This window comes from Hypomesus transpacificus, chromosome 15 (assembly GCF_021917145.1).
Source record: "Hypomesus transpacificus isolate Combined female chromosome 15, fHypTra1, whole genome shotgun sequence".
Classification (NCBI taxonomy): domain Eukaryota; kingdom Metazoa; phylum Chordata; class Actinopteri; order Osmeriformes; family Osmeridae; genus Hypomesus; species Hypomesus transpacificus.
Window position 1 is genome coordinate 9,799,718 of NC_061074.1, and position 17,020 is coordinate 9,816,737.

A 17,020-nucleotide genomic window follows, 5' to 3' on the forward strand; every position below is an offset into this window, starting at 1 on the left:
CATGGACCCGCACCATGGACCCGCACCATGGACCCGCACCATGGACCCCCACCATGGACCCCCACCATGGACCCGCACCATGGACCCCCACCATGGACCCGCACCATGGACCCGCACCATGGACTGGCACCAATGCCATATTCAAGCGGCAGTACATCAGCAATGCTGTGATTGGCTGAGAATGACACGTTGCACTGACAAATTCCTCATTCCACAGGACAAGTGATAGAGTCGAGGCTGTCAGTGCGGTTGTGTTAAAAAACAGGGCAGCACAAGACAGGATGCAATCTGACATTACTGTGAAAACCACACCCACGAGAACAGACATGCTTCTGAACTAAATTTTTATTTGCAATGTTCTTTATTATCTTTTCCAGTTTCAGATGTGAAAAGAGGCATTTATTTTTCTTAATTAAATATGTAATAAAGAAAAGCAAAAGAGTATTTACACATTCAATTAAATTGTAATCAATAACTTCGGTGGATAATTACAAACACCTTCTGCTAGCTGAGGAGAGAAATATAAATACAGGAGAAACCAACACTGTTTCAGAAAGAAAAAAAAATTACATTAGCACTTATTTTGAAAAATAAAACAGAACTCCTTATTTACAGAACTGTCCTAAAATGCATTTCCACTCAAGGAAGCAGAAAAGGCCTTAGGATTTGAACTGTTAACTTTGCCTTTTTTTGTGTTGCCTTTAAAAGTTGATTCATCTATATAGCTTTTTCAAGTTTTAATAATGATTTTATCTTTCTAAAATGCACTACAGGTTTGTCAGAAGGCCTCGCCAGGCTCTCAATCCCTTTCCCGCCCCGTAGTTTGTTTGAAGTGTTGGAGAAATGCCTAAGCAAACGCGTGTGGGGTTGCGGGGCGTGGCCGTTATGGAAGCATTGAGCGCCCCCCCCCCCAAAGCAGCAACAGGTCCATCGCCCCTCTCGTCCTTCTTCCGCATCACTTCCTGTCCCGACACAGTCTACAGGAAGCTAGGAGGGGACCCCAATCATTGTACGTCTGAAATGTCCATGGACGATCCCAGCGTGTCCATTTTTCAGTTTTAAAAAGAAACGCACTCCAATCATTCTACACCCAAAGAGAGAGCAAACCCACTAGGTAAGAGCATCAGGTAGACCATACACACAACACATGATGTCATCATGTCTCATCGACACGACAGAATCAAAAAATATAGATGTGTGAGCAGCTTTTGAAAGTTTTGTCTGTTGGGGATCGTCTTTTGTCAGTTGGGGGTTTGTGAAACGTCTTGAATAGGTGTTGCCGTCGGCAACGTGACGCACCTTTAAAACAGGAGGTAAAACCTGAAAAAACACTGAAGGGAACAGCAAGCTCAAAACCTCGGCACGAGGCGCACGCTAATTCGCTTCTCAATTTTATTTAGTTCCAAAACAAAATGAAGCACAGAAAAAAAAACAAGGAAAACGGATCTGTAGTACAATCTCTCCCAGTTTCTCCATTCTTTTGTTGTTGTTGTGTTTGCGCAGAAGGATTTTGTAGTTTCAAACAGACCCCATTTCAAGGATCATCAAAACCGTAGAAGCAATAACCTTTTTTTTTCTTTTTTTTCTTTTGTAAATCCTCTTCGGTTCCTTCCAGAGGCGCGCCGGTAGGCGGGGCCAAGTCCTAGCTGTTGTCTGATTCGTCCTCGGCCTCACGGAGCCAGGTGAAGAAGGCGGTGACAGACTTGAGGGCCACGCCCTTGCCCTGCTGCTCTGCTGGGTCCTTGCTGGACTCCCACTTATAGAAGGCCTCCTCTTTGATCACGTCCTCATCATACAGCGTGTCAAAGAACATACGCAGCAAGTCTGGAGAGAGACACAGAGAGAGAGAGAGAGAGAGAGAGAGAGAGAGAGACACAGGAAGAGACACAGAGAGAGAGAGAGAGAGAGAGAGAGAGAGAGAGAGAGACACAGAAGGGGGATTGGTTAACATGCACACAGTGAACCGAGGGGAAAGTTTATCCTGGAATGGTTTCAACACAGTGCAGTGGCTCCATAGCTAATCTAGCTGTTCCACAAGGTTCCACTGCTGTCTAATGGTTTATTACTTATCAAGTTTGACCATCAGGTCTCCAGAGGTACTTAGGAACGCACCATCTAGGACTGTCAAGAGACTTACGGTCTGTGATTGTGGTGGAGGAGGGGGTGGTGGAGGGGAAGGAGAAGAAGGAAGAGGTAGAGGAGGAGGGGTGGTAGAGGGGAAGGAGAAGGAGGAAGAGGCAGAGGAGGAGGGGGGTGGTGGAGGGGAAGGAGAAGATGGAAGAGGTAGAGGAGGAGGGGGGTGGTGGAGGGGAAGGAGAAGAAGGAAGAGGTAGAGGAGGAGGGTCACTCACTGGCAGGTTGTTCCATCTCCACCAGGAGGGCCTGCAGGGCGTACAGGGCCTGCAGCTCCTTCTGCTCGTCACTCAGGTACTTCTGCAGCAGCTTGGCCCTCTGGACCAGCTGAGCCGCGTCCACCTTGTACGGGGTCTCACCTGCGGAGGGGACAGGGTCAACACATTTACATTTAGTCATTTAGCAGACGCTCTTATCCAGAGCGACAGTAAGTACAAGGACAATCCCACCCGAGGCAAGTAGGGTGAAGTGCCTTGCCCAAGGACACAACGTCATTTGGCACGGCGGGGAATCGATCCGGTGACCTTCTGATTACTAGCCCGACTCCCTCACTGCTCAGCCATCTGACTCCCTGACACCCCGCCACACCTGGAGCAAACTGTGATAGGGCCAACTCTGTCTCCAGGGAATGGAAACCCCCTGAGTGTACGTGGCTGTCACATGTGTACACAGGCTTAGAGAAAGAGAGTGGGTGCAGGGGGGGAGAGCGAGAGAGAGTGGGTGCAGGGGGGGGAGAGCGAGAGAGAGTGGGTGCAGGGGGGGAGAGCGAGAGAGAGTGGGTGCAGGGGGGGAGAGCGAGAGAGAGTGGGTGCAGGGGGGGGGAGAGCGAGAGAGAGTGGGTGCAGGGGGGGGGAGAGCGAGAGAGAGTGGGTGCAGGGGGGGGGAGAGCGAGAGAGAGTGGGTGCAGGGGGGGGGGGAGAGCGAGAGAGAGTGGTGCAGGGGGGGGAGAGAGAGCAAAAGAGAGGGGAGGATGCAGGGTTAGAGAGAGGAGCGAGAGAGGAGCGAGAGAAGAGCGAGAGAGGAGCGAGAGAGGAGCGAGAGCAGGGTTACTCACAGATGATGGCCGACTGGCAGACGGAAGTCATGAGAGTTCTCACGATCAAGTTGGAGGAGAGCTGCTCCTCATCCAGGTTAGCCTGAAACACAACGTCACAGTCAGGGTCTATTTCCTTAGAAACACAACAACAGTCAGGGTCTAATTCCTTAGAAACACAACAGTCAGGGTCTATTTCCTTAGAAACACAACAAGCAAAACACTAATAAGAAAGTGTCTCGCACCTCAACCCAGTCAAAGATGCGCTGGTTGTCCGCCTGGTCCTGGATCAGTCTGTCCAGCTGCTGGGCCAACTGGTCCAGGCTCAGCCCCTTCAGGCTGCTCCTCTCCACCTCCTCCCCCAGGGTGAACTCTACATCCTACAGGACGGACAGCAGACAGGAGCCACACAGGTTCAGTCTCATCACATCCTCCTCTGACTCTCAGAGGGAGGAAGTAGTTGGTGGTATCAGAATTAGGTTTTATTTGCCATATAGGTTTACACAAACACAGAATTTACTGTGGCCGGAAGGTGCAAACAATAAACATACACAGATCTTAAATCAAAAGGCAAAAAGTACAGTAGTCTAACTAGTCCTAAGAACTAAACAATCAACATTTTTTAATAATCAGTAGTTCTCCTTGGATTAAAACAGGTGTAACCCTGAAGGGTCGTGACATCACCATTTCTGTAACAAACTTGTTGACGTCCTCGTCTTCCGGCAGGAAGTCCTTCCAGTTAAGTCCCGCCTCCCTCCACATGGTGCCCACCTTCTTATGGCTCTGAGGACGAGGATTGCAAAACGGGATCAGGTGGAAAGCAATGACAGCATGAGCTGTCACTTAGACACATCCCCCATTTCCTCTCTACAGGCTATGCAGTACTTACTCTTACTTACCAAAGTAAAACATTATGTTATAAAAAATGTCACAATCTAATACATTTTCTTATGATTATGTCAGAGAGATGTTCTTGTGTTGAGATGCAACACTTGCAAAAGCTGAGAGGCTGGGAGCTCACCATTGCTGTACAGAGAAGCTGGAGGATTTGGACCAGCAGACCTCCAGCCATGCCCTGGGGAGTCAGAGGCTTGGCCAGCTCCCTGCAGGGGTCAGGGGTCAACACCAGGACAAGGGTTATCCACAGGATGCCGTGTGTTCAGAGCAGGATCATGCATGTTTCTGCCATTGAACTAATGTGAGATTAGGCCTCAACCGAAGCCTGGGACTGACCTGAACAGCGGTCCCATAGGGATGCCTCCTTCGTGGAGCATGGGGGTGATGAGCTCAGCCAGGTAGAGCCAGATGTGGGGGATGTCTATGGCCATGTCCTCGGCCACCTCCAGGATCTCCAAAAGCCTGTACAAACCCACGTCAAGTCAGCATCCTGCATGAACCACATCCAGGCTCCAGGCTACCCTTTGCACCCCCACACCCCCCACCCACACCCCCACCCACCCTTTGTAGTACTGCTGGGAGGTGAGGGCTCCAGCCTTGATGAGCTGGTGCAGCAGGAGCCCCATGTGCTCCCTGACGAGGGGGCTGCGCTCCAGGGTCGACTCGATGCCGTTCCGCACAAACACAAACAGCAGCTGGCCGCTGTTCATCTCCTGCACACACTGCAGCGCCTCCTGCAGGCCCGGAGGGGAAGAAGGAGTTAGACAAGTAAACATGTATATGATAAACACTTACGTAAATATGTACATGTTATTTAGTGGCTTCGTATAAGCTTGTCTCAGATCCAATATCGTCAGCAAACTAGGCTTTTGGGTATAAATTATGGGGACCCACTGCAATAAACCACACAGGAGTGTTTGAGCCTGTGTGTGTGTTTGTGTACCTTCATGTCGTTGATGTGGAGGTACTCCTCGATGATGGCTGTGGACTTCTTGTCCAGCTCCTCTTCGCTCAAGGCAGGCTTGGTCTGGGCAGGAGGAGGGGTGGGGGTGCTCTCTCTCTTCACTGTCAAACCACACACACACACACACACCTTCAAAATGGCCGTCTGAACAACTCACATCCTCACATCCCCTTTTATCTTGCCATTCAATATTTCGGAATAAGTATGTCATCATTAACATGGATTAAAAATAAAAACAAACTTTATCCACTGTTAAATACTTAAAATACGATGTTACATAACAGAAGTTCCCATGATCAATAATCGAAAGGAGGATCATGGACTGTTGAACGTCCTCTGGCGGTGATGACCCACCGCTCTCTTTGCTGCGGGCGCGCTCTCTGCTGCCGCGGTCGTCCGTCATGCTGGCCACGCGGCGGACCGGGTCGGCCCCGCCCCCTCCGCTGCGCTGCTCCCGGTCGCCGCCGCGGCCCTCCGTCTCCCGGCTGAAGCTGCGCTTGGTGACCTGAGGACGGTTCCTGTCCCGCTCGCCGCGGTCGTCGCGCCGGTCGTAGCCGCGGTCCAGGCGCTCTGGCCCGTCGCGCCGGTCGTAGCGTTCGCGACTGGAGCTGTTCCTGTGACAGCAGGGGGGGGGGGTCGTTTAGACGGGGGACTGGTGAGGCATTAGGAAACCACATCAAGGGGGAATTTACACTCGCTAAATGTAGCAAGTTACTTCCCGTTTAACCACTGAAAATATATTCAAACGCTGCTCTTTGTTGGCTAAACTTAAACCACACAGACAAGAACAAAGGGACTGTTCGGTGCTCTCAACACAAAACCTCGGCTGGTGAGCTTTACTATGGAACCGGTTTGAACTAGATTTCTTTGGAGTGAGTTAATTGTTCTTACCTCTGAGGCACTCTTCTGTCAGCGTCGGATGAGAGTCCAGTGGAGGCGGCTTGCTGCAGGGCCGAGAACCTGTTACTGGCTGCAGGGCGACCACCTGACTCCTGACCACCTGGCACTGAGGACCATCACATACACACACCACACAGCTTACAGTCTGACCTCCATCAAGGTGCTTCATTATTACCATGCTGTGGGGAGAAGAGGAGGATGTGTGTGTGTGTGTGGGGCTCACCTGGTTCCCCGGCTGGTTTAGCCCCCGTGCCTCCGCTGCTTCCCTTGCCCCAGCTGCCCCACATGCCCTTGCCCCCAGGGGCCAGGAGCTGGTTGTTGAAATCCAGAGCTCCAGGCTACAGGAGAGATGGAGGCAGCATGAGCAAACATTCATCACAGGGGTAGAGTGGAGCTGCTGGTGGACCCCCAGGCCCCAGTCCACAGTGGGAGGCTTTGGGCTCCACAGTGTGGTTCTCTGTGCTAGCTTCACAAACCTTGGTGATCTTGCTGAGGCGGGAGGTGTCGATGGGTCGGTTTTTGGTGGTGATGGGCACCGTGTTCCAGCCCTCGTCCTGAGGCTGGTTCTCACGGCCCCGGGGGGTGTGTTGGCTCCCACGTCCCCCCTGCCCACCTCTCCCTCCTCCTCCTCCACCACCTCCTCCTCCACTACCTCCACCACCTCCTCTGTTGTCAGTCTTGGCGAAGAACTGCTGCTGGACTTTGATCTGCTCCCGGTGTTCTTCCTGCTCTGCATCCTTGTGGATCTGGTCGATGGTCTTGGGGCCTTGGTCTCCCCTCCGGGGAACCCAGGTGTTCTGGAAGAGAGAGAAAGAGAGAGGCAGGGAGGGGAGAGAGAGAGAAGCAGGGAGGGGGAGAGAGAAGGAGAGTTTTTCTTCAGACAGGGTGGCTCCTGGTAAAGTGCCAGACTGCAGGGGGAGAGGCTGTGTGTGTGTGTGCGCGCCGGCTAGGAGGCAGCTGAACCTGCATTATGAAAACTCCCATCACTGCATCTTTTATAACATCACGTCATCTGTCACATGTAGAGCTGCAGGACCCCAGCACTCTGCAGGGGCAAGGCCTGAGGACCCTGGCTGGGCTGAGGACCCTGGCTGGGCTGAGGACACTGACTGGGCTGAGGACACTGACTGGGCTGAGGACACTGACTGGGCTGAGGACACTGACTGGGCTGAGGACACTGACTGGGCTGGCTGGGCTGAGGACACTGACTGGGCTGAGGACACTGACTGGGCTGGCTGGGCTGAGGACACTGACTGGGCTGAGGACACTGACTGGGCTGAGGACACTGACTGGGCTGAGGACACTGACTGGGCTGAGGACACTGGCTGGGCTGGCTGGGCTGAGGACCCTGACTGGGCTGAGGACACTGACTGGGCTGAGGACACTGACTGGGCTGAGGACCCTGACTGGGCTGAGGACCCTGACTGGGCTGAGGACCCTGACTGGGCTGAGGACCCTGACTGGGCTGGCTGGGCTGAGGACACTGACTGGGCTGAGGACACTGGCTGGGCTGAGGACACTGACTGGGCTGGCTGGGCTGAGGACACTGGCTGGGCTGAGGACCCTGGCTGGGCTGAGGACCCTGGCTGGGCTGAGGACCCTGGCTGGGCTGAGGACCCTGGCTGGGCTGAGGACCCTGACTGGGCTGAGGACCCTGGCTGGGCTGAGGACGATGACTGGGCTGGGAAACAGGGACAGCTGCTGTTGCTCCCAGCAGGAGTCGTTTTATTGAAGCTGGTTAAAGTGTAACAGCATAGAATTGATTTTTGTTCCGGTAAATGACGTTACGCAATACGGAAAAACCCTTGCTGCTGACGCACAAACACACACACACGGGTGACTGTACTAAACCAACAATCCAAAATCTAGCAAATATATGAGAAATTAATGTTAATATGCAAGTGCTAATGATTAGGGTCGCTGGGTTTGGCAGGAGGGGGTATAAGGGCGGGGCCTGTCTCAGCCTATGGCACAGAGCGGATCTACTTTAGGGAGCCGCCCTGCATTAGAGAGCGGAGGCCACGACTCTTAGCCTGCTTCAAAAACCCACACTGTCCAGGGCTGAACGGACCAGTGTGGACATCTATGGGGCTGTTCACCACACACACACACACCTGTACCACCCACACACACACACTAATGTAATACACCATGGTGGAAAGTTATGGCAATTTCTTTAACATTTTGTGTTTGATCCTATTGGTTGAGCTACCAACATACAGGTGCACTCACAACATTGACAGAAGTCACACCACAACGACAACGTCTTGCAACTGGGTGCAAAAGAGAGTGAAAGGCAGTCCAAACATCTACACAACATACGAAAAAAGCTAAATATAGTTGAGATCCCATCACATAAGCTTATCATGGATGTTGTTACACGATGGAACAGCTCAATGGAATTGCTGGAACGCCATGCTGGAGCATCAAGCTGCTGGAACACAGCGCTCCATCACAGCATGCTGCTAGCGATGCTACTGTCACACATCCTTCACTTACCCACCCTCAGTCCCCTAAGAGACTGTCTGAGCATGAGGGCGGTCCAGATAAAACAACAGGAAGCTACACTGGCTAAAATGGAAGTCAAACGAGCGACTAAAACAATCCAGGCTTCACGTGTTCAGGGTCCTAAAAACTTACTCAGTCTGGGGCCAAGATTCTGAATATAGTGCACACTAAACATGTCTTTTACCATGGCCTTCTTTGGTCAAATAAGAGGTCCTTGACAACTGAATCTTTGCACTGCATATGTGGGCTTTAGCGTGTCTCTGCCAGCCAGGCTTGACATGCCTCACATGGCATGTATGAGAGAACAGGAGGGGATAGTCAGGGAGCCGTGCTAAGGTGCGAGACAGGCTCCAAGGCCACCTGCTTTCAAACACGTCGTACGTGGCCCTGAAGATCAGGGTTCAACCAAGATTGGATCGCTCAGTGACAAGTTTCCTCTGTGTTTGTGTGTGTGTGTGTGCGTTACCCGTCGGAGATCCAGCAGGTCCTGCAGCATGAAGCGGATCCTGGACGAGGTCTTCTTCTCCTTGATGATCTTCTCCATCTGGTTGAAGTACTGGTCCATTCGAGGCTGCAGAGACACAGAGAGGCCGACCTTAGACACCGCACACGTGTGTGTGTGTGTGTGTGTGTGTAGGGGGACAGACAGCCCCTCGTCCTCCCTCACCTTGGCCTTCTCAAAGTCCAGGTCCTTGCCGATGGTGGACAGCAGCCTGCTGAGGCACTCCAGAGACTCCTCGTCATGGTTCTTCAGCAGCTTGACGATGCAGTCGTGCATGATGGCCTCAGTCAGCATCTTCAGCTTGAACAGCTCCCCGATGAACTTGATGTTGCCCAGGGAGCGCCGCCGGGCCTTGTCCTTGGCATCCTCAAGCTCCGCCTTCAGACGCTGCTTCTCCTCCTGCCGGCGGGAATTGTGGTCGAAGGCGGGGGGGAGCACACGGGCATGGCGTCAGGGAGGGAGATCGAGAAGAAGGTTAGTGGTCCTGCTGTGTTGCTCGACAGAACCCCCCCGAAACAACGCCAGGAAATTCAGCCGAGAGGATCGTTGAGGTATATCTAACCCAAGCTAAACTTCGCCTTGTTGTGTTATATATGTGAGCTAAAGGAACTCCGTGCACACAGGGGGTTTCGTACCGGGGCGGCGGCGTCCAGCTCCTGTTGCTTCTTCTCAAAGATCTCGTCGTCGTCCTGGTCCTTCTCAAACTCCTTCTGGCAGCGGTTGAGGAGGAGCTTGCGGAAGTTCACAGTGGTTCCTGGCTTGTCGGTGGTGGGGACTTTGAGCTGAGGGGACGCACGAGGAAACCAAACAAGGGTTTTTAGGCAGAGAACACTAAAGAAAGAAAGGTGTTTGTGAGAGGAAAGATGTTTCAGGGATGTTTAAGGTGTGGTTGGAAAGCTCAGCGCTGAAAGAAGTTCACAGCTTAGTTTTAAACTAGGCTTGGGTGTGTGTGAGAGAAGTGTAGCCTCAACCTAAAACGCACCGGGCCTCATTCCAGAGATGCTCTCACAAACACCACAGATATTTCTCATGTGGTCACACACACACTTTCCCTCTCTCCCCCCCACCACCTACCCCCATAAGGCAGCGGCACATGTTGGCGTATGCCACGGAGAAGTTGGGCTCCGAGATGGCCTTCTCAAAGATGAGGTCGATGACCCCCTTCAGCCTGTCCTCTGTGTCGATGGTCATCTCCTGCACCTGCTTCATCAGCTGCTGGAACATCTGGGGCGTGAGCTTGTTGAGCACGCTCCTCACGCGCTTGAACAGCTCCTGGGTCTTCAGCTCCTCGGGGTCGTTCTCCTCGTCCGGGGGGCCGCCGCGGCCCGCCGCCTTCTTCACGCCGGGCTTCCAGGCCTTCTCCGCCTTGTTGAGCTGCACGTCGTTGTTGAGGGACATGCTGGTGATGATCTTGCGCGGCTCTTTCCTCTGGCCCTGATGGGAGCCTCGGGGACCGCCCATACCGGACGGCTGTGGGGGAGGAGAGGGGGGGAGGAGGTTAGTCAGATAACATGAAGAAGAAGCTGGAGGGACCAGCCCATGTCCACACACGGCCCGCCAGCACGGAAGTATGACCCGACACGACTGGAGAAACTAGCCATCATCTCACTCACCGGCCCCCTGCCCCCTCCTCCACCTCTTCCTCCTCCTCCACCGCCCATGCCAGGCCGGCCCAGGTTACCCAGGAAGGAGGGTGTGAAGTCGGGCCCACAGTTCATCCCTGGCAGGCGGCTGGGGTCCAGCTGACGCAGGGGGGTCTTGTTAGCCTGGAGGGGGGAGGGGGACAAGCAGAGGAACCAAAGTGAAACCAACCTGAACAATAGAATACAAACTGAAGTGTACCAAATGGATTTGGAGATGTGGGAACCAGCGGAGGGCATGGAGAGGGGAGGTGTACCTTGTCCAGGACCACGTCACTGATGTGGGGAAGGCCTTCGGGTTTGCTGAGGCTGGCGGTGCAATTCTGGAAGCCCAGCAAGAACTCCCTGTCATACCGCTTCTTGTCCTCCGGGTCGATGGGTTTCCAGTGCTCTGCAGAGGGAGGGGGAGTTAAGCATGGAAACGTGGAGCTTCTTATCACTGTGACCTCCCGAAAGCGGCTGTATTCAGTGGAAAAAGCGAGATTACAGAGCCCCCACACACATATTTGCGGTGCACTGAAACTTAAGAGCAAAACCAGAAGAGAATAGAAACTCAATTATGCTTAAAGGTCTTTTCAGGAATATTTTTTTTGAAAAGAAGATAAGGATTAACTAGGACACACAAGTGTGTGCAGCCACCCCCGCCCCCACCCCCACGCACGCAGGCCAAAGTCCAGGAAGTGGGCCTCACCCCCTTTGTACTGGTACTTCAGCTCTCCCTGTTTGGGTTTGATGTTCTCAGCATCCAGCTTGTCCTCCTTCTCCTCCCAGGTCTCGTCCACCTCGTCAGCGGCGGGCGGGGCAGCGGAGGCAGGGGTCTGGGCCTCCCCTGCCTCAGGGGCGGAGGCAGGGAGGGGTAGGGCCTTCTCCACCTCAGGGGGGCTACCCACCACCTGGTCCTGAAGAGGGGAGGAGGTGTTAACTACAGTCCTGTCTGAACTGCCTGTCATCCCAGGTCTAACCCAAAGACCCATCTGAATCCAAACATTTGCAGACACACATACCTCAGTAAAGGCATCTAGGAGGTCTCCTACAGTCTCCTTCTTGTTCAGCTCCTTCATCTTCCTCTTCTTCTTTGGCACATACACAGCAGATGCTAGAACACACACACACACACAGCCATCTGTACACTCCAGATATACAGTTAGGTTTTCTTCGCTGGGCCACAAAGGTCAGATTATGGCTGAATGTGGAGGAGGTGTCAATCTTAGCAGGAAGTCCTGATATTTCACAATGATTCATTATCTTGAAAGGAAGCTTGACAGATGGTTCACAGAAACTGAGAAGCTTGACAGAAACTCAGCATCTAAAATGCCAGACAGAACACGAGACAGACATGGAGACAGAGAGAGACAGACATGGAGACAGACATGGAGACAGAGAGACAGACATGGAGACAGAGAGAGACACATGGAGACAGAGAGAGACAGACATGGAGACAGAGAGAGACAGACATGGAGACAGACATGGAGACAGACATGGAGACAGAGAGAGACAGACATGGAGACAGAGAGAGACAGACATGGAGACAGAGAGAGACAGACATGGAGACAGAGAGAGACAGACATGGAGACAGAGAGAGACAGACATGGAGACAGAGAGAGACAGACATGGAGACAGAGAGAGACAGACATGGAGACAGAGAGAGACACATGGAGACAGAGAGAGACAGACATGGAGACAGAGAGAGACAGACATGGAGACAGAGAGACAGACATGGAGACAGAGAGAGACACATGGAGACAGAGAGAGACAGACATGGAGACAGAGAGAGACAGACATGGAGACAGAGAGAGACACATGGAGACAGACATGGAGACAGAGAGAGACAGACATGGAGACAGAGAGAGACACATGGAGACAGAGAGAGACACATGGAGACAGACATGGAGACAGAGAGAGACAGACATGGAGACAGAGAGAGACAGACATGGAGACAGAGAGAGACACATGGAGACAGACATGGAGACAGAGAGAGACAGACATGGAGACAGAGAGAGACAGACATGGAGACAGAGAGAGACACATGGAGACAGACATGGAGACAGAGAGAGACACATGGAGACAGAGAGAGACAGACATGGAGACAGAGAGAGACAGACATGGAGACAGAGAGAGACAGACATGGAGACAGAGAGACAGACATGGAGACAGAGAGAGACACATGGAGACAGAGAGAGACAGACATGGAGACAGAGAGAGACAGACATGGAGACAGAGAGAGACACGTGGAGACAGACATGGAGACAGAGAGAGACAGACATGGAGACAGAGAGAGACACATGGAGACAGAGAGAGACACATGGAGACAGACATGGAGACAGAGAGAGACAGACATGGAGACAGAGAGAGACAGACATGGAGACAGAGAGAGACACATGGAGACAGACATGGAGACAGAGAGAGACAGACATGGAGACAGAGAGAGACAGACATGGAGACAGAGAGAGACAGACATGGAGACAGAGAGAGACACATGGAGACAGACATGGAGACAGAGAGAGACACATGGAGACAGAGAGAGACAGACATGGAGACAGAGAGAGACAGACATGGAGACAGAGAGAGACACATGGAGACAGAGAGAGACACATGGAGACAGAGAGAGACACATGGAGACAGAGAGAGACACATGGAGACAGAGAGAGACACATGGAGACAGAGAGAGACAGACATGGAGACAGAGAGAGACACATGGAGACAGAGAGAGACACATGGACACAGAGAGAGACACATGGACACAGAGAGAGACACATGGAGACAGAGAGACAGACGGATGCTGACCTTGCATAGAAGAGTCCCCGGCGGGGGCGATGTGTGGTGGGGGTGTGTCCTCCCTGTCATCGGCAGCAGGGGGAGGAGCCACAGCAGCGGTGGTTTCGGGGTCAGCGGGGGCCTCGGCCAAGGGCGCCACCAGTACAGGGCTCACCGTGTCCACCAACGCCACCGTCTCCAGCACAGCAGAGATCACCGTGTCCACCAACGTTGGGGGGACTGTCGACTCCACCACGACAGCCGCCGGCACGACAACCACGGGCGCGGCATCCACCGGCGCGGCAACATCGGGCGCGGCAACCACGGGCGGGGCAACCACGGGCGTGGCAACCACCGGCGCGGCAACCACAGGCGCGGCAACCACGGTGCGGTCCACCTTGGGCTCTGCGATGGGGCTGGCGTGGCGCTCGGTCAGGACCCTGCAGGGGCGCTCCGGGTCCTGGGGGAGGGGCAGGGGCAGGCCGTTAGGAAGACGCAGCTCCTCCGGCTGGGCGATGGGCGACTCTGGAGGAGCCTCCACCTGGGGGGTGGAGGGGATGCTGATGGACAGCACCGCCAGCTCCGCCTCCTTGGGGTGGGCGGGCACCCCATTACTGCTGGAGGGCAGGGTGGAGGGCGGGGCTGGGCCGACAGGCTTGGCGGACGCCATCGCTTCCTGCTTGAACTGTTTCACCTCCTCCTCCTTCACCTGTTTCACCTCCTCCTCCTTCACCTGTTTCACCTCCTCCTCCTTCACCTCCTCCACCTTCACCTCCTCCTCCACCTTCACCTCCTCCTCCTTCACCGCAGGGGTCTTGGAGAGGCGGGTGGGGAGAGGGGCAGGGTAGGCTGGCACCGAGGGGTCCAGTGGGGTCGGGGAGGGTTCCCGGGGTGGGGGTGCATCCATGACGTCGGAGACTTGGCTGCTGGGAGGGGGGGGTGGCGAGCGCAGGGGCTGTGGTGTCGGCCAGGGGGGTGGGAGGGACCTCCCGGGGCAGGGCGGGGGGAGGCGAGGAGACGGCCGTGCTGGGGCGGATGACCTCCGGGGCAGGCTCGCTCTTCACAGGCTCGGGGGTCTTCGACGGGGGTGGGGGCGTCGGGACACCTCTGTCATCTGGGGAGGAGCCGGACAGGGAGGAAATGACATCGTCATGACAAGGTTTGAGAAGCGCGACGCATTCTAGAAGGACCTTCCTGCTGTGGGAGTACAGATAGCTGAAAAGGACCTACACATCCATCTGTCTCAGAAGAACTTGGGCTACATGGTAGGTCAGCTAAATGACCACACACAATCCCCTCCTACTCCCCAAAGTAGTGACCTAAATGAGCACTAGTATAAGCCAGTATGGAGCAGCTCCGACAGACCCCGTGCTGAGCGAGGAGAGCCGTGGTATTCTGACCTGGTCTGACCACCACAGGCGCAGGTGTTCCACTCTCACCGTTGGCCTGGGTTAGCTCCGAGTCATCTGGTATCTGATGTGTCCAGGACAGACAGGGGAAAACCAACACACGTCCTTAAGTCACAGCATGACTGACACAAAATGGCAGCTGATCAACACTTGTGGAGCCAGTTACATGAGTATGAATCAGATGTGATGGAAAGGGGGTGGGTCATGGGCTGACCTGCGCAGGGTCGTCACAGACGTGCGGGGGTGTCGGGGTGGAGCCAGTACGGCCACCCGACATGATCTCCTCGGTGATGTCACGGCCACCCTGGTTAGGGTCACGGATTCTGATCTGGGGGGAGAGAGGGAGGGGGCATGAGTTGTATTCGGTGGAAGGCGGGGAGAGGATTGGTATGAGTTTTATTTGGGAGAATGCAGGAGGGTAGTGAGAATTACGTATGTAAAAAGAGTGAACGAGAGCGAGAGGGAGAGCGAGGGGAGCGTGACAAGACAGTCTGAGAAATCCCCCCATGGCCATCTTCCCACTTAAGAAGCAAGGGGGGGGGGGGGGGGGAAGAGAGTTGACTCGTCAACTAACGGCTTTCAGATGATGCAAGGGCCTGTCTTCCTACCCCCTTTCTGGCAGCAGGCATGGGCCTAGCAGCATGCTAACGCTAGCACCTTCCCCTGTTCAGCCTAGCTAAACACACACACACACACACTGACAACACACCAGCCAGAACGGACTACACTGTCCACATCAGCTCCACACGGCTACACTGGATGTCTCTGCCAAGTCAGTCGAGTCGAGTTTGAGAGAAGACAAACTTTTTAGGTAACTTTTCAGCTGAGTTACCAAATGGAATTCCGACTTCTGGTGGGGGGGAAAAAGAAAGAAAAATACAACGAAAAACAAAAAAGCTCACGCCTAGTCACTGATCTGACCCAGAATCGAACAGAAAGCTTTCCTGTTTTGTTTAACTAAAGAAGCTTTACCCTGAGGCTCGAAACAGTCTTGGAAATAGCTGAAAAAGAGATTACTCACATTTAAGGAGTGCCTTTGCTTGACAAGCACATGTTTCCTATCACAAACGGTTTCAGACACACAGCTCGCTCTCTCTCTCACACGTACACAGAGCAGTCAGCAACTGGTCTCAGCCGGAACGTTCTCCCTTCTCCCTCTTGTGGCTGAAAAGCGTTTACCTGGCAGAGTCAGCCCCTACCTCTCTGCTCCCGGGACCCTAGCAGGCCTTCATCCTGGGGCTGGAGTTGAGCCGCCGTCCAGCGGGCCTCTCCCTGCAGCCAGGCCGCTTTCACAACTGTGACTGTCAGGAGCTGGAGCCTGGGTCACCCCCCAACGGTGCTGTCCACCTCACACACTCTTTACTCAACAGGCTAGGCTAGGCTAAGGGAGTCGCTGCAAACAGGGCTGGGCTTCTCTCCCAGCTCGTTCACTCGCTCCGTGAAAACGGCTCAGCACAGAATGAGAGAGAGAGAGAGAGAGAGAGAGAGAGAGAGAGAAAAAAGAGAGGGGAGGGAGAAAGAGCGAGAAAGAGAGAGAGGGGGAAACCAGCAGGACTGGCCTTGCGAAGCTGCAGTTCTGGAATGTAGTGCCCCCGCCCACCGAGGCTACAGACAGTCAAAGGGGGCCAGAGAGAGGGGGGCCAGAGAGAGGGGGGCCAGAGAGAGGGGGGCGGGCTTCTGAGAGAAAAAAACTCAACTTTTATCAAATGAGTACACGCAAGTGGGGGGAAAAACCCCTCCCTTTCTCTGCTGGTTGCTGTCGTTCCGTTGCAGAGAGCAGTCCCACTGGGGAGGAAGGGGAGGGAAAGAAAGAAAACTTCTTCCTGAGGAAGGAGGGGCAGTGGAGAGGGGGAGGGGGAATGCCACAGCAGCAGAGAGAGAGGTCAGTCATAGAGTTTCCAGAGGATAGGGGAGGAGACTAGTAGCCACGTGGAGATGAACTATGTGCTGACATGTCCTTCATAGAGAGTCAGAGAGCAGGAACAGAGAGGGGGGGAGGGGGTATAGGCCAACGCACCGCTTACGATTGCGCAAGGCAGCGAGTGGAAAGTGATAGAGGGTGGAACAAAAAGCAGTTCCTCTAGTCGATCTGCCATGGAGGAGAGAGCAGGAGGGCTCCTGCACTCTGAGGCAGCCCAGAGAGCAGATGGACCAAACACGCCACGCCACGCCACACCACCCGCCCCCCCCCCCCCCCCCCCCCCCCCCCCACCCACAGACCGCCTGCTTCCACCAACACCCAAATCTGGCCCACACACACACACACGCACAACGACCGCA

The 17,020-nt window shown here is 54.2% G+C and overlaps 1 protein-coding gene across 1 annotated transcript in view; it reads right to left on the reverse strand.

The window, feature by feature from the left end:
* Nucleotides 1-342: 342 nt before the first annotated feature.
* Nucleotides 343-17,020, reverse strand: part of LOC124477492 (eukaryotic translation initiation factor 4 gamma 1-like) — a 30,283-nt gene continuing 13,605 nt past the window's right edge. Inside the window, 25 exon segments of the mRNA XM_047035302.1 lie at nucleotides 343-1,824; nucleotides 2,352-2,492; nucleotides 3,188-3,269; nucleotides 3,412-3,546; nucleotides 3,851-3,949; nucleotides 4,188-4,269; nucleotides 4,400-4,525; nucleotides 4,625-4,797; nucleotides 5,007-5,128; nucleotides 5,382-5,641; nucleotides 5,919-6,033; nucleotides 6,151-6,265; nucleotides 6,404-6,724; nucleotides 8,902-9,006; nucleotides 9,103-9,336; nucleotides 9,573-9,719; nucleotides 10,012-10,407; nucleotides 10,551-10,703; nucleotides 10,835-10,968; nucleotides 11,269-11,476; nucleotides 11,582-11,673; nucleotides 13,362-14,265; nucleotides 14,267-14,445; nucleotides 14,732-14,804; nucleotides 14,955-15,068. Of these exon segments, the coding sequence (XP_046891258.1) occupies nucleotides 1,643-1,824; nucleotides 2,352-2,492; nucleotides 3,188-3,269; nucleotides 3,412-3,546; nucleotides 3,851-3,949; nucleotides 4,188-4,269; nucleotides 4,400-4,525; nucleotides 4,625-4,797; nucleotides 5,007-5,128; nucleotides 5,382-5,641; nucleotides 5,919-6,033; nucleotides 6,151-6,265; nucleotides 6,404-6,724; nucleotides 8,902-9,006; nucleotides 9,103-9,336; nucleotides 9,573-9,719; nucleotides 10,012-10,407; nucleotides 10,551-10,703; nucleotides 10,835-10,968; nucleotides 11,269-11,476; nucleotides 11,582-11,673; nucleotides 13,362-14,265; nucleotides 14,267-14,445; nucleotides 14,732-14,804; nucleotides 14,955-15,068 (4,692 nt within the window). The 3' untranslated portion in view covers nucleotides 343-1,642.